This window comes from Vespula vulgaris, chromosome 17 (genome assembly GCF_905475345.1).
Source record: "Vespula vulgaris chromosome 17, iyVesVulg1.1, whole genome shotgun sequence".
NCBI classification, from domain to species: Eukaryota; Metazoa; Arthropoda; class Insecta; order Hymenoptera; family Vespidae; genus Vespula; species Vespula vulgaris.
The window spans coordinates 1,884,890-1,909,750 of NC_066602.1; the positions used below are offsets into that span (position 1 = coordinate 1,884,890).

A 24,861-nucleotide genomic window follows, 5' to 3' on the forward strand; every position below is an offset into this window, starting at 1 on the left:
TTTGATTCTTCTTCAGCATTGTATAGCTTAAGTATTGCAAATTGCGAATATTTATTCCTTGATGACTTTTACTTTTTCTTTGGTAAAAACATGTTGCAAATGTAAAATACTCCTTTAATATATTCGAATGAAAAAAATAATTAAGTTAAAATTAGTTTCGATTATATAGGCTATGTAGTTCGATACTCATCCTTTGAAGTTTGTTCAACCGGTCGAGTCACTCTTTCGACATGCGAATATTATCTCTCGACGAGGACAAGGTACTGTCTGATCGGTTCGGATACAAGTTGTCACCCTTTTGGAGTAACCGAGTCAAAACTAAGATCAACGACGACAGTCGAGAGTTAATTTATTTATTTTTTCTTTTTCTCTTCTTCTTCTTCTTGTGAAAAGATACATATATATTCTTTTTTTCTTTTCCTTTTTTTTGTATACAGAATATCGATCTCGCAAAGTAGAGTAGAGAATTTTAGCATCAAATTTTAGGATAAATTCGATTGGGTAGGTCCAAGATAAAAGGGAAAAAAGAAATGAAAAAATAAAGAAAGGATAGAAAAAGAGAAGAGCTTTTTTGGGTTCGGCAGAAATTGATAAGACTGTCCACCGCATTAACGTAAACTGTTTCGTGCCAATAACGTTATCCGAATCGAGAAGATTCACTCGACGAAGAAACAACGAAACATTTCTTCTTTTATCTTTCTTTCTCTCTGTTCATCCAGAGAACATTTTTCTAGATTTATTTGAAGATATCAAGTCGATAAAAGCGTGACCGTTTCTCAGCTTTGACTGAAACGAGATTGCACGAAATATTTTAAGGAGATTCTTCTCTAAATAAAATGGATCCTTTTCTATCTCCATACGATAAATTCATTTGACCTATTAGGGAAATACAATAAGATTTATCTCGAAGAAATTTCATTCTCGATCTTTTCATTTCTTTCTTCAAAAGATTACTGAATTTTTCCTTCAAAAATAAATCTTTTTCTATCTCGATACAATGAATTTTTAGTGATTATGATTTCGAAAAAAATTCGATTCTTTACTTCGATCTTTACTTATTTTTTTTTTTTTTTTAAATTATTAAAACCTTTTAATATCGAGCTGGAACGAATTAATAATACTTAGATAATAAACCGAAACTGAAACCGTATGTTCGAGCCATGTAATGGATCTCTTAATCGCTACGATTCGTTTGACGAGATTAGCTCCAGTCAAATCGCCCACGTAATCTCCAATCGTAAAAGGAACCTCCTCCTCCACCACCTCCTCCTCCTCCTTCTCCTTCTCCTCTTACGCCTTCTTCAGTCGTATATTCAAGAATCGTTTCGTCTAATTTATGAAAATTTATTCACCGCGAATCGACGAATCCAGTCGCTGAATCCAACTGCCCCAGCTATATTTTCAATTACTTTCAAACATTATTACGAGCTTCCGTGAGGCAACTCGCGATCGTTTCACATCTCGAAGATCGATCCAAAGAGGGGAAGGAACGTAATCATCTTTAATTAAAGTCGACCATATTAGGACCAGTATCGATTAATACTACAATTTGTATGCGAAACATTGAATTATTATGACTTTCGATGATCTTTCATGTGTGAAGAGAAATTTTACGAAATTCGAGTTGAACATTTATTTATTTTTATTATTTTTATTTTTCCCCTTTTCGAGGACAATGTTATCGTAACACTAAAACTATTAAATTCGTTTTTTTTTTAATTATTAGAATAATTGTATACTTATTTATTATTGTAAAACAAAAAATAATGTGTAGTAAAAATAAATCGACAATCTTCTAGTATTAATTAGAAATCATAATTTCAATAGAGAACTTTTTCTTTTAGTGTAGAATTTTCTTCGATCCTTCATTAAAATTTTTAGCTACGTACAATATATCTATAAAACATTTCCTTTTCCTTTGGAACATAATCCTACGCGAAGGAATATTATCTGCCAAGTCAAATGCTTTTTACTTCAAGGAAATATCTCGAACGAATATCGTTGTATTTAGCTTCGACATGTCGAACGGTCTCGTTAATTTCACTAATTAAGTTAGCGACCGACTGCCCCTCGCTACGCTCATAAGTATTTTTTTTCCTTCTTTTTTTCTAGATCCATTTCTTGCGCTGTTTTATTTCTGTTAGTCGACATCCAGAACTTGCTATTTTCGTCTCACGTAAACACGGTTCTATTGCATTTCTCTCACTTTGATTTCACAACTTAAAATACATCTAGTGTATCTATCAACGTCGAAATCAAAATGATATTTTGAAATAAAGGAACAAAAAGAAAGAAATTATTACAAAAATAAATTCTCGAAAAGAACTGTAGAAAAGAAAGGAAAAAAGAAGAAAAAAAAAAAGAAAAAGAAATATCAATAGATATTTTTGAATATGAAAAGATTCAATGTAAAGAATCATATTATAAATCATTTCTCTTTTCATATAACTCTACGTAGGTATTCATTTTTTCTTTATTCGTCCTCTCTTAATCCTACTTGCAAGGTGTCTACTTTAATCATGAGAAATTACCAAGTCTGAACTTTAACCTTGCATCCAAGCTACTTATTTCCCAGAACGTCATCGACAGAGATAACCTACCTAAATGCATACTCTCTCTTTTTAACGTCAGCATGACAAATATGCACACTTAAAGATATTTATACGAGTGGATCACGTCAGATTTCGTTCACAAGCGAACGGATTATCTTGTCCGTAAGAGATATCGCTCGTATCATTTGTCGTGTCGTAACTTCGCCACGGTCCATTGTACATACATACAACGTCTCTAAGAAATTTCAAGACCAGAAGCTTCTATATAAATTGTTACCTATTTATTTACTTGTCCCTTGCGTTAAGCAATCAAATTCTTTTTTCTCGTTATTAATTTTCATCTTTCACTCCATAAATTTATTCGTGCAAAGATTTTGAAATTTAAATCATATAGATATATGTACATATATTTGATTATAAGTAACGATTGAAACGCGCGTTCTTTGATATATGTGACTAGTAACATAGTTATATATCTATATATAGAATTTTTTCAGATTAATAAATAAGCTATTCCAATCATCGAACTAGTAGATATATTCGATCATCGATAATAAGAAACTTTGACATTTTTTTCTTTCCTATCCAAAACCGTAGATTCTTTAAAGATTTGAAATATGTAATCGGATAAATTCTAGGTAATATTTCGAAATAGGTTTAGATAGAGGTTTGGGGCCATTAACGGCTTATTAATTTGGTTTCTAGTATACGATCGACATAACTCTTTCTCTCTCTCCCTCTCTCTCTTTCTCTCAATGATAAACAAGAAAACATTTCTCGTTTATGGTTGGGTAAACCATACAGGGACCATAGAAAAGGATATCCCTTTAGGGTCAGTCTCCCTCTCTCTCTCTCTCTCTCTCTCTCTCTCTCTCTCTCTCTCTTTCTCTATAAATTCTTACCTACTACGACGACATGACTAAAGATCTGATCGTTGGCAACGTGAGAACAGTTCCATCGGTGATGTCTAAACTGATGTCGGCATTCTCGAAGACCGAGCTCAGCACCCTCACCGACAGCAGGCATCGCGTGTGGCGCCTTTCTGCACTGTTCTCTTTGACTCTTAGCCAATCCCGGAATTCGCCCACAAACTGCTGCGCCGACGACCACCGCTCCGACCACCCTGAAAAAAAATTAATCCGTCATCTATATGCTTTTTATATCTTCTCTCTTTCTCTTCATTATATATATATTTTTTTTATTAGATCGTTGGAAAAGTTCGTGCGTAGATTGTCCTCCAGCTTCTTCAATGTCAACTCTACGTGAATCAATAAAAATTAAAACTTTTAAAGAAAAAAATTCATTATTAACACTTGCTTCATTATTAACAATGCTTCAGTACTATTTGAGATGTGCAAATGATATATTCCATTTTGTCTAGACGAAAAATTATCTTAGACAAAACTGAATACGTTTTGTTAGTAAAATAATTCAAATCTAAACTGTATGTTTTATATATATATATATATATTAAAATATAAAATATATATTATATAAAAGTATAGAAATATATAGAATATATATATATGAAAGCAGAAGTAGCATGAACTTTCCATTAAGACAACCTAATATTTCTTATGACCGATCATCATCGAACAGAGTTCAGTAGTGTCCCTACCTGATTCTACGGCGAATTAAATTTCGATAAATTTCGACCTGTGAAAGTATCGAACGACCCTGTCGACGATGAGTATGCTCGACACGTTTCATTAGCATTTTCAGTCTTGGCTTTCGCTTCTCTATCTTTTTCTTTTTTTTAACTTCTTCTCTTTCTCTCCTTATATTGGATTGACCAGAAAATGCATGCCACTTCTCCACTCGCATAAACACATACATATACATACATACATACATATACATATACACACATATATATATATATATATGAGTACATGTATTGAAATGAATTAGTTTTTTATATATTTATATCGAAACAAGGCATTTGAAGAAGTTCTTATAAATTTGTACTTGACACAGATTATCCCTCTCGGTTTCAATATAATTTTATTATAAACAAAAAGAATCTTAATTTTATCTAGTAGCAAGTTTTCTTTAAGAATATCATCCTGTCAGATATTACTTTGAACATATGTATCTCCTCTTTCTTTCAAATACATTTTTATCGCGTAAAAGAATGATAATTTAACGTAGTAGCATGGAATTGTCTCTTTTTAAGAACATCATTCTCCTATCAGATTACTTTGGACGTAGACTTGACAGCATATCCAATCGGATCTGAGTAGCGCATAATTCGTTTCACGGCACGTTTCCATGGTTCATCCGACTGATCGTACGCTCTAATAAACACAAGATCGACTCTCACGCGAGCGCTTCTCTCTCTCTTTCTCTCTCTCTCTCTTTCTCTCTCTCTCTCTTTCTCTCTCTCTCTCTTTCTCTCTCTCTCTCTTTCTCTACACATTTCGTACGTTCTCCGATTTCTCAAACATCCTTCTCATTAAATCCGGATTCCTCTATCTCGTCGCAAAGCGTTTAATCCGGTCGGACAGCCTCTTCCTCGATGTCTCAGGCAAATCTTTCGACGTGTTGACTCACGATCGATATTATGAGTGATCGATAGAGGAAACGATTTCATGTGTCACCGATACATAATCCAGAAACAAACAAACTCTTTTCAAAGGGGCTCGGTAAACGATCGATTTTTCATCGTCCCACTTCTCTCTCTCTCTCTTTTTCTGAACCATTTAGTCGATAAAATATCGAATCGAAAATAGCCCAAGGGTGTTTTATCGATCCTCTTCGCTCAGATATAGAGAGTAAGAAAGAGAAAGAGAAAGGCAGAGGTAGCAGATCATCCGAGCGGGGGAGGTAGGCAGCTTGAATTTCTGAGAAGCATGAAATTGCGACGATTACGGTCATCCTCGAGGCAACAGCTATTTGCATTGGAATGCGTGCTGCGATCATGCTCGGTGGCCGAAACTGAAAATATACCCTCGTCACAAAGACCATCTATATACAAGGTGTTTCTTATATATTACGTTATCTTCTTATATTTTATTTCATTCGTTTAGATACTTGGAATCAGAATGATAATGTTTCTTTGTTCCGTTGAAAATATTTTGTATTTGTCAAATATGAAAAATTGTTTAGATACTTGGAATCGTAATATGAGCGTTTTCATAGCCACATCGAAAAATAAACTAATTTAAGTTCTCCGCGTTAAATTCGTTCAGCAAGTGGCTTCTCTATACAGTATGTAGACTATCCACGTAGTCGTTAACGCCTAATGTATAACATTACGTTCTCTTCCTTACGGAGGCTAATGACGTACCTACTCTTTCTCGATGTCTGCAACATATCCGATGCAACCATCACCGCCTTTTCGTCGTCCTCCTCGCTTATATTTTCAACGAAAGCAGATCATTTAGCGATTTATTGACGATCAGGTTAGAATATTTTTCGAGAGAAAGTGTGTACTTGATTAAAATTCATTTCTCTGATAATGGATTTTATCGACGATTTTCTTCTCGATAATATACTTTATTTCTCTTTTAAATTTAAACGAGATCCTTTCGTTTGACTTCTATTATTAAAGTGTAACGTTTAGAAATATAGATTATCTCTTAAATTAGCCGTTGAATAAATTTATCAAGATAAGATAATAGATATATCAAGTAAAAATATCCCTTGCATTTATTAATTCGAGTTATTAAGATAATCAAAAAGTACGCTAGGAACTTTTTTATATTTCTTTTTATTTCAACGATTAGATTGACTTTTATTTTTATTATATATATATATATTTTTTTTTACAATGCAATGTGCAATTTATCGTCTAAAGCATCTTGCTTTTCTCGTTGAAATTGTCGAGGTAAATACGTTACTATATATCATAGTTGGATGTAGAAAAAGAACGTAAATCCCTTGACGGGGACTTTGACCGAGAGACGAGCGTAAGATGGGCGCTAGGCGTTCGACGCGGAACGACGGGGACGATTACGGTATATAAGCTTGTAAGACGTATGTACAAGAAGCAGGCGCATCTCCTTCTTCCGATGATATCTTCTCAGACTTCTCCCGATGCGAGAACGCTACGGGGGTTCGCTTCTCTCGCCCTCTTTCTATTTCCCATGACTTTCTATGTAGCTACATAGATAACTACATGTATATAACTGTAAATCTCTTCATGGTCGTCCCACGAGATCAAATCGACGAGTACTAACAGCTTCCAATAGACAAATACTTATCTTTTTCTTCTTCCTCTTTGTAACATTTTTATTTGGAAAAATATTTTATTGAAAATGTTCTCTTATAGAAATAATTGAAGATACGATTAAATGTTCGAATTTGTTTTCTTCTGATCCGTTTGTCAGAACGTTTCATTGTAGACACCGTGTAGATTCGTTTCTATTTATATCAATCAAGTTGAAATCTAGTTCAAGTGTAAGTTCAAGCTCTGCTCTAACAGTTTATCGTCTTTAACTCAAAGTTATTTATTTGGTCAGTTTCCTTTTACTCGCAAGATATGGATATATGGCATTTTCGTTTGGTATCATTTATAGAAGTTTAGAGATATCTGTTTATCTATTTATTCGTCTTATTTTCTTTATGGAACAAGGTAACAAGCTTTTACCAAGAGATAAAATGTTTTAGCAGCAAACTTTCGTCATCGATATCGAGCAAATCCAGGCAACACACAATGTTCTAACTACAACGAAGCAATGCATCATCTCCTTATCCACTTTGCAGATTCACGACTCGCGATCTTTGCTTAGAGATACGCGTATATATGTATGTACATACTCTCCTCGAAACGAGAGAGTCGCACGTGCTGGAACACGTGCGGAAACTACAGGATTCTGAGTCTCTTCGTTTCGTTTCGTTTCGTTTCGTTTCACTATTGCTACTTTGAATCGTGAACCTTTCGTAAGACAGACTCTACCGTTAGAAGTCGCTATTTATTTTATTCCAAGAGATAGCGCTCGACACTACGATTGGAACGCACTGTATATATATTATATGCATCTATGCAACCATACATTCACCTATCTACAGCTCAGTTCTATATATACAGATTCTACGTATAATTTATATTTTTATTATTTTTTGGAATCAAAATACGTCTTTTTCTTTTTTTTCTTTTTTTTTTTTAAATGAGTAGAACAATATATTTATTTACGTGGGTTTACTTTTAATGTCAGAAATTTTCTAACTAAATTTTCTACGAATCTTTCTAAAGTGAGTCTTTTTTCTTATTTATATTTTTGTTGTTTTTTAACTCGTTTGTATTCGTATCAAATAATAGTTTGTTCTCCCGATACAACACCTGTTACTGTACTTGTAGTAGATATTTATCGTATATGTCGGAGAAGAAAATATCCAAAAGAATCATTCGACAGGAACGGAACGCAAATTGCATTTAATTTAAGGATATACAGACAAGGTGAGAGAGTAAGTGAGGGAGTGTAAAAGGACGTTAGACCATAGGCGTTTATTGTTTAACGAGCCAAGCATAAAAATAATCTCTACGTTCGAGATATACGGCGTACAGGTGCGCTCGAGATCGAAAGGTATCCAGGTATTCGGGGTATCCGGCTACGATTTATCGTTCGCGTTCGTTTTTATCTTACGATACTTTATTACGGCCAAGTACAAACTCGTGTTCCGGATGAAAATCGAAAGACCTCGGAGAGATATTCCTTCAGATTGGAATTTCTTTCCTTACTTGCGTAATCCCTTGTCACTTTTAGTTTTGTATTCTGTTTCACTCTAAATTTTGCTACGTATAAATTTCTTTTTCTTTTATATATATATTTTACATATATATATATATATATATATATATATATATATATATATATATAGAGAGAGAGAGAGAGAGAGAGAGAGAGAGAAAGAGAGAGAGAGAATATTCTATGGATAAATAACATTTTCATTTGGAATCATTTATAGAAGTTTATAGATATCTGTTTATCTAATTATTCATCTTATTTTCTTTATAAAACAAGATAACAAGCTTTTACCAAGAGATAAAATGTTATATTAGATATAAATGTTATATAAGATATTTATTTTAATATAAAGAATTTATTTCAAAAATTATTTACGCAAATTTAGAGAAAAATATATATATATCTTTCGTAATTGAAATATATATTTTGAATAATTTTCTAAATACATATAGATATATAATCCATATTTCTCTTTCGAAAAGAAAGAAAGATGCTCTCTTCTCACCTTTCTGACATCATCGTGTTCAGCTCGCGTGACTCTTCAACGAGAGATTTTAAGGACAGGACTGCCCGTGGCGAATGGGTTTCAAACTTTCGATACACGCCATGACTAATCGAAAATGCCATAGAAAAACGTTGACCAAATTCATTGGGATAGGTCCTCGCTACAAAACGATTATCGTCCACTTTTACGTTTGAAAAATCTTTTCTTTCTTTCGAAAGATTCGATATGCTTGAACTGTGAAAAAGCTCTTAACACTTCCTCCCTTGTAATTTTTTCGTAAGAAATACGATAACAAAAGAAAAGAAATACGACGAATTCTTAACCCTTCACAATGACATATAACAATGACATCGTACTATTCAATCCTTTGTCCTAACATTAATTAGTAATTAATATTTCTTAAATACAAACAATACTTAAATAATCACATACATACTATACTAAGTTTCACGTTATACAATTTGTTCTTTTTTTTTTTTTTTAACGAGACGAAAAAATTAGATTATATAGAGGGTTAAGATCATATCTCCATTCGATCGAGAATTTTCTCGTTTCGAAAAGGTACCTTTCTCTTTCTCTTTCTCACTCTCTTTCTATTCATGTAAAAAGCGTCTTTATCCATGCTCATGATAAGTCGTTGCAAATACACACGCGGGTGTATCCAAGTTGATCTCACCCTGGCCAATATGCTCCATCCACTTTGCATTGCATATGCGCGATACGCATAGATAAGGATTAAGGACTTACTAAGTGGTCTCTCTCTCTCTCTCTCTCTCTCCCTCCTTTTTTTTCTTTCTTTCTTTCTCACTCACTCTGCCACTTCCGAACCACCTTGTCGTCGTCGTTCCATACGTGGGCCGGCTCGTTCTCGGTTAGGCACGTTATTTAGCGAGTTGCCTGCGGCTTTTCTCTCTTTCTTTCTTTCTTTCTTTCTTTCTTTCTTTCTTTCTTTCTTTCTTTCTTTCTTTCTCTCTTACTTACTCTTTGCAGGGACACGCGTACAAGGCAAACTGTATCGCTTTATATCTAATTCCCATATTTATGGCACGATTATTGAATCCTTTGAGTTTCCTGGATCGCCGATATACAACGTCGTACTACAGACTACGGTGAACCACAGAGAAATATCCGTTCGTTTGAGAAATTATTTTCTCTTACGATAATGCTAATAATGTAACGTTGTTATTGGGATAAGCCATCCATGCTCTCGTTCTCTCTTTTTCTCTTTCTCTCTCTTTCTCTCTCTTTCTGTGGATAACAAATTAATTGGATTATCATACTATACTCACCCATTCGTTTTACGAGTTAACGATAAGACCAAGACCAAGACCAACATTCGTGACGATTTTTCAATTCATTTCTCCTTTTTTCTCCCCCTCCCCTCCCTCCCTCTCTCTCCCCCTCTCTCTCTTTAATCTACGTTTACTTAGGATATATGATCTTTGAATTCTCTCTCGGAGATAACTATGGTGTTTTCATTTGTCTTTTTTTATTTTGATAGGTCAATCTTGTCCAACTTTGTAAGTAGTAGATTTATCGTTAAAACATACGATACCAACATGAAATAAAAATTGGAAAGATATCTACTCGATATCAAATTCTTTTCGTTTTCTCGTAGATATCGATAGAATTCGCCAATTAAGAATCGTTGATTAATAAATATCGTAAGCGAACGTCCAATTAACAAGATCGTAGATTTAAAATCGAGACCACCTTGCCGAGATGTAATTAGTACTTCTGTATAGAGTAATATAAAATAAAAGGATAAACCAGTCCTGTGATATCGAAATCTACAGTCAAGATCAAATAATCGTTAGATACACACCTAATGGAATTTCGATGAATCTTTTAACACTTGGAAGATAACGAAAAAAGCAAAAAACGCAAGGGGAAAGAAAATACAAAGAATCGTGTGATCGATAGATCCTAAAGATCGTGAAGGGTAAAAGATGGCGAGAGACTTTAACTGATCCTAGAGAAAACGACGTTTATACTCAAACCGAGACTAATTAAAAGGATCCATCGAGGGAGAGATCCTCGAGGTATTTGCGCAGATAAGATCAACACCGACGCCACTGGACACGAGAAAACGTTCCGTGTCTCAAGACTATTTTCGTGTTCGCCAGGTGAGAGATTTCACTAAGTTTCTCGTAAATTTTCAAAAAGCCATACCCTCTCTCCTCTTCTGTCTTTCTTTTTTCTAGAAATTCACTTGAATTCTTCACCGACGTTAACATTTTTTCTAACTATACGTATATAAGGATAACGTTGATCCTTTTAAGATCAAGCTAAGATTTATTTTTTTCTATTTTCTTTGATAGTCTTACTCTCCTGATCAAATCTTTTTTTTGCAATTTATAATGAATAACGAGCCAAATAAACTCTCTCTCTCTCTCTCTCTTTCTTTTTTGCATCTTTGAAGAAGGAAAGAAAGAAGATTTCGACATTTTTTTAATTATACAAATAACATTGATCCTCTAAAGATCAAACATATTATTATTTTCTATCTTTTTGATGATACTAACTTGATGTATCTACAAAAGATCCCAAAAAAAAGATCTCTCGATCGGCACTCTTTTCCTTGCGATCTACAATGAGTAACGAGCCAAACAAGCTTCTCTGTCTCTCTTTTTCTCTCTCTCTCTCTTTCCTCTCTCTTTCTCTTTCTGAATCTTCGAACGAAAGAAGAAGAAGAAGAAGAGATACGAAGCGGTTCTTGTATAATTCCGCGATATTATCTGCTCGCGAAATACGAGCGTATCTTGGACCAACGAAACACGTTCTTTTCTCTCGGCAGAATGATGAAAACGGGCCGATTCCCACGCGAGAAAGAAGTCTGTCCGGTCTCTGGTCAATTTCGAAACTCGTGTCCGGTCGGGTTAAATGTTAACACGGAAATTATGTTAATCTTGCGATGCCTCTCTTTGTTTCTCTCTCTCTCTCTTTCACTCGAGTAAAACGCGATATTCGTCATCGACCGTGTGCTTGTGGTTTTCTACTTATTTTTTGCGGTACACCGATTACGATGATCATAGTTTCTTTGAAATTTTTTTTCCTTTTCCAATTGTATTCCCTCTTGTATAAATCTCTTCTTACGAAGGTCTGGGAAACTGCTTTACGTGTTTATTATTTTCTTACGTTAGATTATTCGATTATACTAACATTGTAACATCTTTTCTTAGCGTGTACGAGATAAACATATGTATATACTTTCTTTCATAAAAAGAATAAAAAGAATTCTTACAAAGTTATCATGTTTTATATGACATAAACAATATAAATGATATATATAGATATATTTAGCTATATGATATAAATGATATATGAGTATATACCAAGGTAGATATATAATTTGAAATTTCCCGCGAGAATATATAAGAACTGATTCGAAATGAAAGGAAGGAAGGTTTCTCGTAGAACAGGGAAGTCTATTCGTATACACCCACGCTTAACACGTTGCTTTCCTCTTGCGATCGCGTTCCTCCCCCTCCCTAAGAAATTCATAACTTAGCATCAAGTGACTTGCGAAAGAGGGGCTAATCGCAAAAAATACGAGACGAGCTTCGTGTTCCTAAAGATAGTTTCTCTCTCTCTCTCTCTCTCTCTTTGGAACTCTCCAGCAAATCCCGAACGAAGTAGTTGAAATATAATTTCGTGGATTAGCGCGGGCGTTGGTTATAAATTATTATTTTTAAGTCGAGAGTATCATATGAGAATATCCTGGGAGCGCTCACCTGTATACCCAAATAATAATAATAATGATAATAATAAGCACAAACACGACCCACGTTCAATTTTGAGAAAAGGACACGAAGCTCACACATAAAATGTACTCTTAGAAAGGTGTTTCTCTCAAGGTCCTTTTATTTTAATACTAGATTTACGGTAAACAAATTTTCAATGTTCGTACTCTCTTCGAGTCTCAAAGAAAAATTAGATACATATATTATCTCGTTAAAAATTTATCTTAACATTTTTAAACAGTATACCTATGTTTCAAAGTTTCAGTAGAAATAACTACAAAATCAACAGTTTTAAATCTACTCTTAAAAAGATATATCTCATTTGGAATGAAAAAAGGGAACTATGATTTACTTCTACGATATATCTATAACGTGTACGTACAATGATATTTCACACTGATAAACATTTTTATTATTAAATTAAAAAAAAATAAAAAATAAAGAACACACTCAATGGTAACAGGAAGGAACGTCAAGAGAGTAGTTGACCGTTACAAGGAGTTATTATGGCTAGGGAATTTTTTTAAAAAAGGATCTAGTCGCCTAGACGATATATATATATATACTAGTTTAGTATATACATATATATATAGATACGTAACATATACGTGATAGAAAGGAGGAAACGGAAGAAAGAGAGAGCTCAATGATCACGTACCTCTCCTCGATGGGCGTTTCTCTCGATAGAGAGAGTGGGAGAGGGTGGGTGGAGAGAAAGAAAGATAGAAAGAAGAGGGGGCAGCGATTCAATTTATGTCCCGACAATGTGGCTTTGTCTCGCCAAATTATCATACATGAACCTACATGCATAATCTCTGAACAGTACATTATCATATCATAGAGAAACACACGTTATAGTACCGGTTCTCCTTCTCTCTGTCTGTCTCTCTCTCTCTCTCTCTCTCTCTTTCTTCCTTTCGTATTTATCTATCTCTTTCTTTCTTCTGTTCAATTTCTCTGTCTTCTTTCTTTTTTTATTTTATTTATTTATTTTTTTTTTATTACACAATTTGTATTTTTATGGTCGAATTCGTGTTACAATCAATTTAATAAATTTTTATTCTAACGTAGATTGTTTATTTTAATCGTGTTTAAATTCGTATCAGTCGAAAGAAAATGTATGTGTGTTGGTTTGAGATAGATAGAGAGAGAGAGAGAGAGAGAGAAAATCGTACAGTAGCACGTGTGAATAAATCCACACCGTTGGCCCACCCACGAAGAAACTTCACGATCGTTTTAACCTCGTGCCAACGTTCTCGCAGATATATTTCCATTTGCATAATGTAATCTTCGATCATCCGTCGAGGGGAAAAAGTAAAGGAAGACCCCTCAGCATCTAAAATGTCTGTAATTGCGAAGTGTTTCTCGGAAGCGTGATAACTTGATGATATAAAATCGAAATTTTCTATCTTTTGACTTTATCTTTTGTAATATAAATTATAATTTCCCTTCCACAATATTGTTGATATTTATAAAAGATTAGAAAAATAAGTAGGTTAATATTGTTATTTATGTGCAAAATTGATCCAATGGTTCAACCTGTTCATTTTATTATTATCTTGATCGATGATGCTACACAAAGATCTATTAATTTATTATTGTTGTTATTATTATTATTATTATTATTATTACTGTTAAATTAATCGAGGATATATTTTCATAATTATTACATAATTTCATATTAACAATTATAATTAACGTTAAAAAAATTTGATAGAGAAAAGTTTTAACAAATCGCGTGTTTCGAATCGAAATGACATCAATCCTCGTCTTGTCTAGATGACTTTAACAGCTGACCAAGACGTTACACGTCTCTCTTAAAGATTAAATTTATTTGGCAAACTTCTCAGAAGGGATATAATATCGAAATGAGAGAAACAAACGACAAGCACGATGATAGGTATCGATTATTTATTAAGATTGCTTCCAACACGAATACCTTGCTGGTATAATATGTGGGACAGCGAATAAACTATGTGGTAGCAGAAACGAGACTCTCGACTTTGTATATTCTCGAATGGTTAAGCCAATGCAAATTGCAATCTAACTAAACGATAAATAATTCCAGTTGAATATATAACGTGAAATCGATACATATTCTTTTTAATATGAATAATTAATTAAAAGATAAATAATTTGAAATTCTAAATGAATGAATAAAATATATGAAAAAAAAGAAACGAATATATAATAAGAGAAAACATTTCCATACATGATTTTATTATAATCAGGTATAATATCATAATTCTAATGAAAATCCTAAAGATTTTATCTTTTAATTCGAATAATGAATTACATATAATAAGCTAATAAAATAGGAATAATCAAAAAATTATTTTCATCTGATCTTATAGTCTCATAAAGCGTATCGTCGTAGTTACAAAAAAAAAACAAAAATCGAAAAGATCAATTTGAAAGGGAAGAAAAGAAAAAAAAGAGAAGAGAAGAGAAGAAAGAAAAGACTAGCAAGATTTTACTTGGCCTTGTACCAACCGTTTTATTGATAAACTTTATATCCCTAGAGGATGCGTTATTTTATTGGAAAAGTCTCAGTGAACGATGTCGAAAGAACTGGAAATCGGTGAGAGGTATTCACACCTGCCACCATCTCGATATTTCTTTCTTTTTTTCTTTTATTATTTCTTCCTTTCTTTCTTCTTTCTCTTCTCTGAAACGATCTTCGTGTATGTTGGCTGCATCATCGTAATTCTCTCATGGACCCACTAAACGTGATTTCGAGAAAAAAATCATTATATTAAACGACTATCGTAGACGGATTTTAATCATTTTCTGAGACTCTCCAAAGCTACTAGCCAGCTGGTACATACTATTATTCTCTATATATATGCATATATATATATATATATATATCCACAGGTGTTACTAATTGTTACGATAAAAACTTCAAGCCTACGCTCACCGTTATGTCTTTTGACGAGACACTTTTAACGTCATAGTTTCTTTGCTTAGTTCATGTTTAACTTAAGTTTTGAAGAGATCTTATCTTTCTCTAACGATCAAATATTTATCATTAGAATTTCAAATAGATAAAATTGTAGATATATTGTGTTTTCAATTTCTTCTTCTTCTTATAAATATATTATCATTTATATAATTATTATTCTTGAAAAATAAAAAAGAAATCATAGATATGTACATATATATTTTTTTCGTGTTTATACATTCTCGATAAACGTGTGTTTCCGCAAAATAATGTACAATCTCTGTCTCAAATCGATAATGACCGGCTGTCGACGTAATTATGACGGATTAAAGTTTATTAGATTTGACGCGCTCTCAACTATCCACTCTCGGCTCTTGAAAGTAATAAGACGATGATAATTATAATGAAGGGAAGATTATAGTGATTACCTAGACGAGTAGGACATTCTTCATACTGCATCCCTAACTCGAACGAATATATTCTTATACTCGATATTTGATCTAGTTTTTGAAAATACATTATACATTGATCGAATCATTTATTATTTTATGATTCTTTTTATTAATTAATATTTTTTATATACTTTATAAGTTACAAGCAATGATATAGCGTTTTGTTCTTTCTTTTTTTCTTTCATATGATTTTCTTATTAAAATTTGAGATTTCATATCAATAGTTATAACGTGATATTTTTGTTTTGTAGAATAATCATTATAATTAATTATAATAATTAATGAATTGTATCTCTCAATGATAAGTCTCGTCGATCTTTATTAATCTTCAAAATAATCTATCTTTAAGAAGATATAATGAAGACATAGATCGTGGATCATGAATGAATTTTTCTTTTTCTTTCGTTAGGCGACAAAGTAACAACGACGATGAATTTCCAGATACGAGCTCGTAAATCGTTTCTTCTTATTATTCTTCTTCTTACTGCTTCATCAAAGATCGACGATGCTGTACGAAGAGAACACCTCGACGATCTTGAGATTCGAGTTTTATAGTAAACGTTGAACGTAGATATCTCTTGGCCCAACGGGCATTTGGATTACATCGTCTCTGTCTCATCGAGTATATGTTAGTGGCAAGACAAGAACGATGTACTTTGATGAAAATTATGTTCTTCAGACTGATAATGAGTTCTTCACTAAGTTACCACGAAGAATGATATCTAATCATTCGACTCTATTTAGAATTCCTATATAGAAGTTTTTTTTTTATTACGTAAAATGCAATCTAATTGAATAGAAACCCGAATTAGGATTTGATTTCTTTGAATTTCTTTTTCGAAAATATGTTAATAAACAGATTTAATAAAATCTCTAATAATTCCATTATATTTACAATTTCTATTTAGAAATGTTTAATCAAACATTTTTATTACGTAAAATGCAAACTATAATCAAACAGAACTTCGAGTTCGATTTCTTAGAATATTTGCAAAGATAGAGAAATATTTACTATAGAAAAAAAAAAAAGAATGAAATCCGATCGACTGTAGACATTCGATTTAGAATCATTTCTTTACCTTCCTTTCGAACATACGTTAACCAAATATCATCATCTCTTATTTTCTTATATATCTCATCGATATGCTATACCAATTTCGGCAAGTTTTCAAACCTCTTGCAATCGTCTCTTCGAGAGACGAGAGGTTTGGCCACTCTGAAATATTTTAATGGTGCTTTGTGTTCTCTCTGCATTCTCTCTTTCTCTTTCTCTCCTTCTATCTGCACTCCCAAGCAGCCTCTTCCCTTATTCGAACGCTTCTTTCCATCGACCTTTGTTTCTCGCTCTCTCTTCCTTTCTCTTCTCTCATTATACTGCTTTCGGTCGACGTTTCTTGACCACTGGTTATTTTAATTGGATCTTCGCCGATGCTTTTTCTACGTTTCGTCTCCTTTCCTTTCTTCTCTTTTTTTCTTTCATTCTTTCTTTCTTCCTTCTTCCTTCCTTCCTTCCTTCTTCCTTTCTTTCTTTCTTCCTTCCTTCCTTCTTAACCTCCGTTCGAATCTCTCCTCTCGAATACCATACTATCGGTTTTGTACTCAACCCAATCCCATCTTTGGAAATCTTGAAGAATATAAAAAAGACAAAAAGGAGTAAAATCCTTGGAATATTTCTATAGTAATCCGAACGATATATAGATTCTTATCTTTTCATCATCGAACCATTCCTACGTTTTCGCGGATAAATGTATAAAAAACATTCCTCGTTAAGTTCGATGATAAGATACGAGCAGTAAATTCGACACATATGCTTTTTTTTCAAGAAGCAAGAATAATAAGGTATAGCTCGTTATTTTATTCCGAGACTTTTATGTACATATGTATATTCTTCTCGCATCTCTCTTTCAGAATATCGTATTTAGGAGAATTTCATGAACGACACAAGAAACTCATATCTGTGATAGGTTTATTGCTTTTTCTTCATGAAGTACTGTGATAAGCTTTGATCATTCGCATAGGAATCGGTCGAATTTTCTAACAGGATAAATGATATGCGTAATCGTTGGACAACGACCTTTGAAAAATTCATCTATAAAATATCTCTGTATAGAATACACACAGTGGCACACTTGACGATATCAGGTAAGGAGAAACCCGAAGAAAGAAAGGACTACCGAAGGTAACGATGAACCTAACCGGAGCATTACCATTTCTCGCTGCGGGAGGCCTCAACCTATAGAAGCTCCAACCTTATTTTACACCGTCGGATCTTAATTTAATACCACGTTCTTCTCTTTGCCTCTACAAGATCGTGGACACGTCGATGACTCTTCTCTTCACCAAGTTAGAACTTGGATCCTTATCGCGAAATATATTCTAACTAACAGATAATAAATTTCTCTGAGAGATCGTTACTTTCTTTAGGAACTTATTTCATTCATCTTACTCGTCCAATACCTCCGTTCTAATATACTATATATTAATGTATCACTACATGGAAGTCTGCTTATTCTTTTAACATCAAATTATTTTAATGTTAAAACATGCAGAAGATATATAAATCGATGAAAAAGAAAAAAAATCGTAACGAGATCTTATAAAATCGGATCGTTTATCTTCCCTTCGTTTTTTTCACTCTTGCTTATTTTCTTCTTTTTTTTTTCTTGATTTCATTTTTGTTTAACGTTAACGTCGCTCGTCGTGAGAAAAAAAAGAATATAGTGTCCAGACAACGGAAGATAAATGGCCGAAGAAAATCGAAACGCGCGATCTTTGCGAAATCTAGATCGCTCATCTCCAGACTCGAATCGAGTTCGATCGAAAAGGCGATGCCCTTCGAACGTGCAGAATATTATGCGGATTCTACTCAGGTAGACATTGATAGAGGGGCTCCGTCGAGACTCGCCTATATCGATAATCGTTTTCTCTCGATCAAAGAGAAGATCATTTTTCCGATAAGGCATATTCATCACGCCTACCCCTTTCACAATCTTTTTACGTCCTCATCTTTTTTACTCGAATAGAGAAAGTTTTTTTTCGTTTCGTCGTTTTTCTGATCAGATTCCGTCGAAATGATCGAGAGAAATCCAATTCGATGATCTTCCAGAATTATCCATTTTATTATTCCGATTGATTATTCTCTAATAATGTTTTCGATATAATATTATATATCAAAAAGATTCCAATGATCTCATACGAATCTCCCTCCCTTTTTATTTGTGAATTTTCGAATGATCTACAAATGAATGGCTCACCTTGTTTGCCGTGGCTCCTGGATTTGCCCAAGAATGAGAAGGGCTATCGCGGTTGCCGCGACGTCACCACGACGCATCTCTTACATCACAATCACTTTGTTTTATCTAGAATTCGTCAAACGGATAAAAGCACGATCAATTTCCACGATTGCTCGATCACTCGTTCTTCTTTCAAATCGGATGTTTCAAACAAATCCCAAAAACGTTTCTCCTTTCAATTAAGTACATCAATAATCTCACGATTGATAATTTCTTCACACAAGAAAAGTTTTTTCCAATCTTTCACATATATCTCAAATAAATATACATATAAAAGAAAGAGAGAAAGATAGAGATAGATAGATAGATAGATAGATAGATAGAGAGAGAGAGAGAGCGTGAAATCTTTATAGATTTTTCGTTTTCCAAAGATCCATTCAAAGTCGATGATCGAAGCACATCAAGAAGAAGATCATGGCGATCTTCAAACAAAGACGATGATGTATTTCACTCGACGAAAGAGGGCGAAAGTGTGAAACTTCTTAAACGGCAACACATTTGGCATTTCTCAAGTGTTTGCTAACTTAACAGGATCTTCACGAGTATTTATTTGTCCAGGTTAAATACTCGAGAGAAAGGTTTAGTCTCTCGTGACTAAGCTCCTTTTGAAAAAAAAGAACGAACAGGATCAGAGAAAAGATAAGAGAAGAGAAGGAGGAAGGGGCAAAAGAAGAAGACGAAGAAGAAAAAGAAGAAGAAGAGGAGGAGGAGGAGGAAGAGGATGATTCCAAATGGAAAAGAGAATCATCAGTTTGAACTGTTGGTTTAGCAAGGTCGGTAGCCTCTTTCCGTTCGCGTGCCAAAAGACTATTGCTCTGGTTTATCTGTCAAGTTACTTAATTAAAAACGATCTTCGATCAAGAATTATCGCTTGTAGAAAAAAGAAATATAATCTTTTCTTTTTTTTTGCATCCTTTTTTCAACACACTTTCGAGAACTCTATCGATAAATATTTCAAGATTATCTATGTGTTCTTTGTTCTTGATCATTCTAATCTACTCGAAGAAGAAATTGTTAGATCTTTATTAGCAAATAGATGCTAATTCAAAAGATAATCAGAGAGCCGTATGTCTTGTCTATTATAAATCAAAATCTTAACGAAGAAGATTGAAGATACGTATGTCCTTCTCTCTCATCGTTCTCACACTTATCCTTGTGCAACAATTTTCTCTCATTGTCCTTTTCGTTCTCCGTTTAAGAGAAACGAACTGAAGATTTATCGATCCGCACATCTTTTTCTTTTTCTTCTTCTTCTTCTTCTTCTTCTTCTTCTTCTTCTTCTTCTTCCTTCTTGGATCCCTCGAGTTCAACACGAATGTTTCGTCGAATCTTCTTAAATCTTCGTTCTTTTTTTCTTCTTTCTTTGCTACCGGTTTCTATTGTCTCGAGATCCTTAACACCTTCTACTCTTCGTCTTTGCGAAAAGAATTTCTAAGAAATTCTTCAAAAATCCTTCCACCGTCGGCTTTTCCTTTTACGATCGAATACGATTATCATTCATTTCCGTCTGAATTCGTTCGTAAAATCGGTAATCTCAGTTACTGTCATAATCCGTCAAACTTCTTCTTCTTCTTCTTGTCAATATCCTTGCTAAGTTTCTGATACATCGTTAATCATCCGATGTCATGGCCAAGTTATTACATAGTCTCTGTTCATGTTAAAAACTTGATAGTATGTTCGACCAGATGTCTTATCTCTTTGCAACCGAAACTTTTTCTTCTTTTTCTTCTTCTTCTTCTTCTCAAGACAGGTTTCTTTCTTACTTGTCAAACTTGATCACTCTCTTAACTTGTACACTCTCTTTCAATTTCGGTAATACAAAGATAAAGAAAGACAGAGACAGAGAGAGAAAGAGAAAGAGAGAGAGAGAGAGAGAGAGAAATAGAGAAAGAGAGAGAAAGAATGAGACACGGATACGGAGAAGCTGTCTTGATCTCGTCATCAAAAGAAATTTCTTCTCAATGTAATAAAAGCAAGAGAGAGAACGGTAGTACTCTGACGTGATCTCGAACTGGAGCAGAGGGTAACTGTGCAAGGTGTTCGAAGTGACCCGCGTCGTTGTTCAAGGTAACCATCACCAACGGCGCCAGCGGCACTACCTTTCGAGCTATGCCACCACCACTGCTACTACTACTGTTAATAGCAAGTAGCAAGTAGTAGCAGAAATAACACGGTGACAATAGATGACAGCTGTAAAACTATCACGAGCATAACTCTGATCGAGCTTTACGTATAATATTACAAATATTCTTAATATGAGATTTGTGTGACAAACTCATATTTATGTCTGATTAGGATCGTTTCATTCCGTCCTTTTTAGTTGAGAATAAATGTTATGATGTATAATAACACTGAAACAAATGGTTAAGTCTAAACAATGGCTAAGACTCTTAGTCACATGGGAATTTGAATGAGCGGTCAGAAAGTAAAGTACGTTCGGACGAGAGGAGGGCCCGCGATGGACTGGCCTCGCCAACCCAAGTCCTCCTACCTTTGGGATCAGGTCCCAGCCTCTACGATCTTACCTCTACGATCCTACCTCTGCATCTGTCTCTGTCTCTGTCTCTCTCTCTCTCTCTCTCTCCCTCTACTTTTCTTTCCTTCTCCCTCCAACTTGTCCTCTCTCTTTCTCTCTCTTTACTCTCATCTCCTATCTCCTTTTATCTTTCTCTGTCAGTCCTTTTTCCTTCTTATACTTCTTCTTCTCTTCTCTTCTTCTTTAGCTGCTGCTTCTTCTTCTCATCTCACGTCGTATCGCTTCATGCCTCCCCCTCCTCCTCCTCCTCCTCCTCCTTTCTCTCTCTCTCTCTCCCTCTCTCTCTTTCTTTATTTCTCTTTTTCTTTCTCCCTCTCTCTTTTTCCCTCTCTCTCTCTCTCTCTCTCTCTCTCTCTCTCTCTTTCTATCTTTCTCTTTCTATCTCTCTTATTCCGTGCTTTAGTTTGAGAGTTACCTGATGCTCCAACGCTCCCGTCCTACGTCTATATTCGCGAATTTTTTCTTATAGCAAGTGATAAGCATTCGTCAGAGATTCGAGATGTTATCGATGTTTGTTCTCTTTAAAAGTTAAGCATAAAAATAATTCGGGAAAAAAAAACTCTTCTTTATTATGTAACATTAGGTATAAATGAATTTTTCTACGACAATTGAATTTATGATCCATTATGAACATTTCACTTCATGTTTCTCATCTTCTTCAAGTAACAATTTCGATCAATGAGGTTAAGGGTTACAAGCCCTATATCATTTATGAATTCCACGTTTAGATATCAAGTATAGAATAGGATAATGTTAGATCGATATTATAGGAAAGTTTTTCTCTCGAAATAAGTGGAAACGCAATTAGCTTTTTCGAGGAATCGTAGTGGTATTACGAGAATAAGTTCAGGATAATTTTCTGACCCTTATGAACTTGGGCCATGCAAGAAACTCTGTGTGTTATATATCGATTATGTGAATTTTATTCTAAAAGACATGGATCCCCATAGAAGATAGAGAGAAAGGTGTTCTCTTTTCTTTCACTTTTTTCTTTGCATGTTGAGCAATATAAAAACGAAGGGAGAACGTGGACTTCCCTTCCACACATACAAAGAGAGAATTTTATTAATTATATATCATTACACCATAATTGCACGCGCCATATGTTTTCGGTTTTTCGAGGGTTTCAAACCTGATCATTTTATTTTTCTTCTTTCTCTCTCTCTCTCTCTCTCTCTATGAAAAAGCAATTTTGGTATTATTACTTTTTAAATTGTTATTCAGTTATTACTTGTTATTATCTTTAATCATTATTTAATTATTATATAAAGAAAAATCGACTAAATCGTCTAATTACAAATAAATTCTTTATATTGTTCGTTTTAATTATTATTACAAATTATTATTAAAGTTATTATTCAGTTATTATATAAAGAAGGATCTCAATTGCGTCATTCGACGACAAACGAAGTTTCGACGTCTACTTTTTCAATAAAAAAAAATATACAAATAGAGAGATTTTATATTCTTTTTAGGAACGAAACGAGAGAATAAAATGAACAGGAATCATAGCTGAGTGCACTCACATATATATCACGAATTTCCTATTTCCGAGTACAAAGGAAGAAAGAGCGAGTGAATGAGTGAGTAAGTGAGAAAGAGAGAAAGGAAGTTCGGAAACGAATTCGTTCCGATGGAACGAGATCTATGTGATCACACTGTGAGTTGTCATAATGCAGACAAACGCTAATTGAGAGATAAGAAAACACGTTTGTGCACATAGGTTTCTCTCTACGTTTCATAGTTAACTCGTTGCCCTTAAAAAAAAAAAAAAAAAAAAAAAAAAAAGAGGAAGAATACTCGGCATATGCGAGCATACGAACGACGATTCCAACATGGAAAGCTGCTTTTCGAATTCCCAGATGGCACAAAAGGCCGGTATTCCTTTGTGTCGTAATAATGGACGAACGAGGCTTTCCATATAGCTATGACAAATTCGTCGATGCGCAGGTGTGCTCGTCAAGTACACCAGTAAAGTACATACATATGTATTGCGCCTACATGTATGTATATGTACTTGGATGAGAGAACGAGCTGCTGCTGCTACTGCTGCTGCTGCTGCTGCTGCTGCTGCTGCTGCTGCTATTCTGAATGCTGCTGCTATTCTTTTGAAAGAACACCTCTCTAAGCCTTGTGTAGTAAGCTAGAAAAAAGGGATTGAGAGAAACCCTCTTTTAAATAATCTTAGCCCAGGTTGCCCTGATTCTGAAGGATACATACAACAGGATATGTCTTATATAATTGGAATTTTTCCTGTAATAACCCGACGTTTTCTTTTTCTTTCAAATATGTATTTTTATATTTAACATCGAGTCGAATGAGAAAAGAAATATAGGTACTTGAGAATTATAGTTCTCGTAGATATCATAAGATATAAAGATATCGTAAGAAAAGAATGAAGAAAAGGTAAAGGGTCTGGAAAGGAACCTACCCTAATCTTTTATATCTTACCGCTACAATACGAGACTGTAACTGACTAGCTCCTTCGAAAGGACCGTTGTACCGGCCTAACATCTGCTCGAAATAGAAACCGCTAATAAAAGTGAAGAGAGAAGAGGAATTGGAAAAGAATTACGAGAGATCGAAAAGAGGCGGGGCGAACCTTACACACGAAGGGATGCTTAGAAAAATCAAATATCGTGTTAGAACGAATATTGCCTATCTAAGTTTTTGAAGAAATTACAAGAGTAGACGTCTCGAATTATTCCTAAAGACATTTACATAAATTTATATATATAGAGAGAAATCTATAGAAATTTATTACATCTATGTAAGATAAAGAAGTAAAGAAAAAAGTATAGAATCTTAGTCATTGGTCGCGCTAAAACCAATTCCCTTCTAACGTGGGTCGTACAAGAGCATTCGGTGGTGGTAGCAACGAGCAACAGGTCTGCTGATCTTTCCCTCTCTCTTCTCTTTCTTGCGCACACTTTCGGTTACGCCCATTTCACAACTCCTTTTCGCTCCTTCATCTCTTTTTCTCTCTCTCTCTCTCTCTCTCTCTCTCTCTCTCTCTCTCTCTCTCTGTCTGTCTCTCTTTGTCTATCTTTCTCTCTTTCTTTTATCCTAATACGAAACCCCAATGAATTAGAACGAAGCAATCACAATTTATTCTTATTCTTTTTCAAAATTAATTTATACAAAAG

General features: G+C 34.1%; 1 protein-coding gene across 5 annotated transcripts in view; it reads right to left on the reverse strand.

Annotated features, from left to right (window-relative positions):
• The window catches only part of LOC127070050 (protein Wnt-7b-like), a 43,995-nt gene that overhangs the window by 17,171 nt on the left and 1,963 nt on the right, over nucleotides 1-24,861 (reverse strand). Inside the window, exons 1-2 of one of the 5 annotated variants that reach the window (XM_051007856.1) lie at nucleotides 19,141-21,699; nucleotides 3,455-3,675 (exon numbers count right to left, since the gene is read on the reverse strand). In XM_051007856.1, coding sequence (XP_050863813.1) covers nucleotides 3,455-3,675; nucleotides 19,141-19,217 — 298 coding nt within the window. In that variant the 5' untranslated portion in view covers nucleotides 19,218-21,699. Of the gene's footprint in view, nucleotides 1-3,454; nucleotides 3,676-19,140; nucleotides 21,700-24,861 lie in introns of those variants that run through there. The other 4 variants (XM_051007857.1, XM_051007854.1, XM_051007855.1 and 1 more) reach the window with 4 other exon arrangements.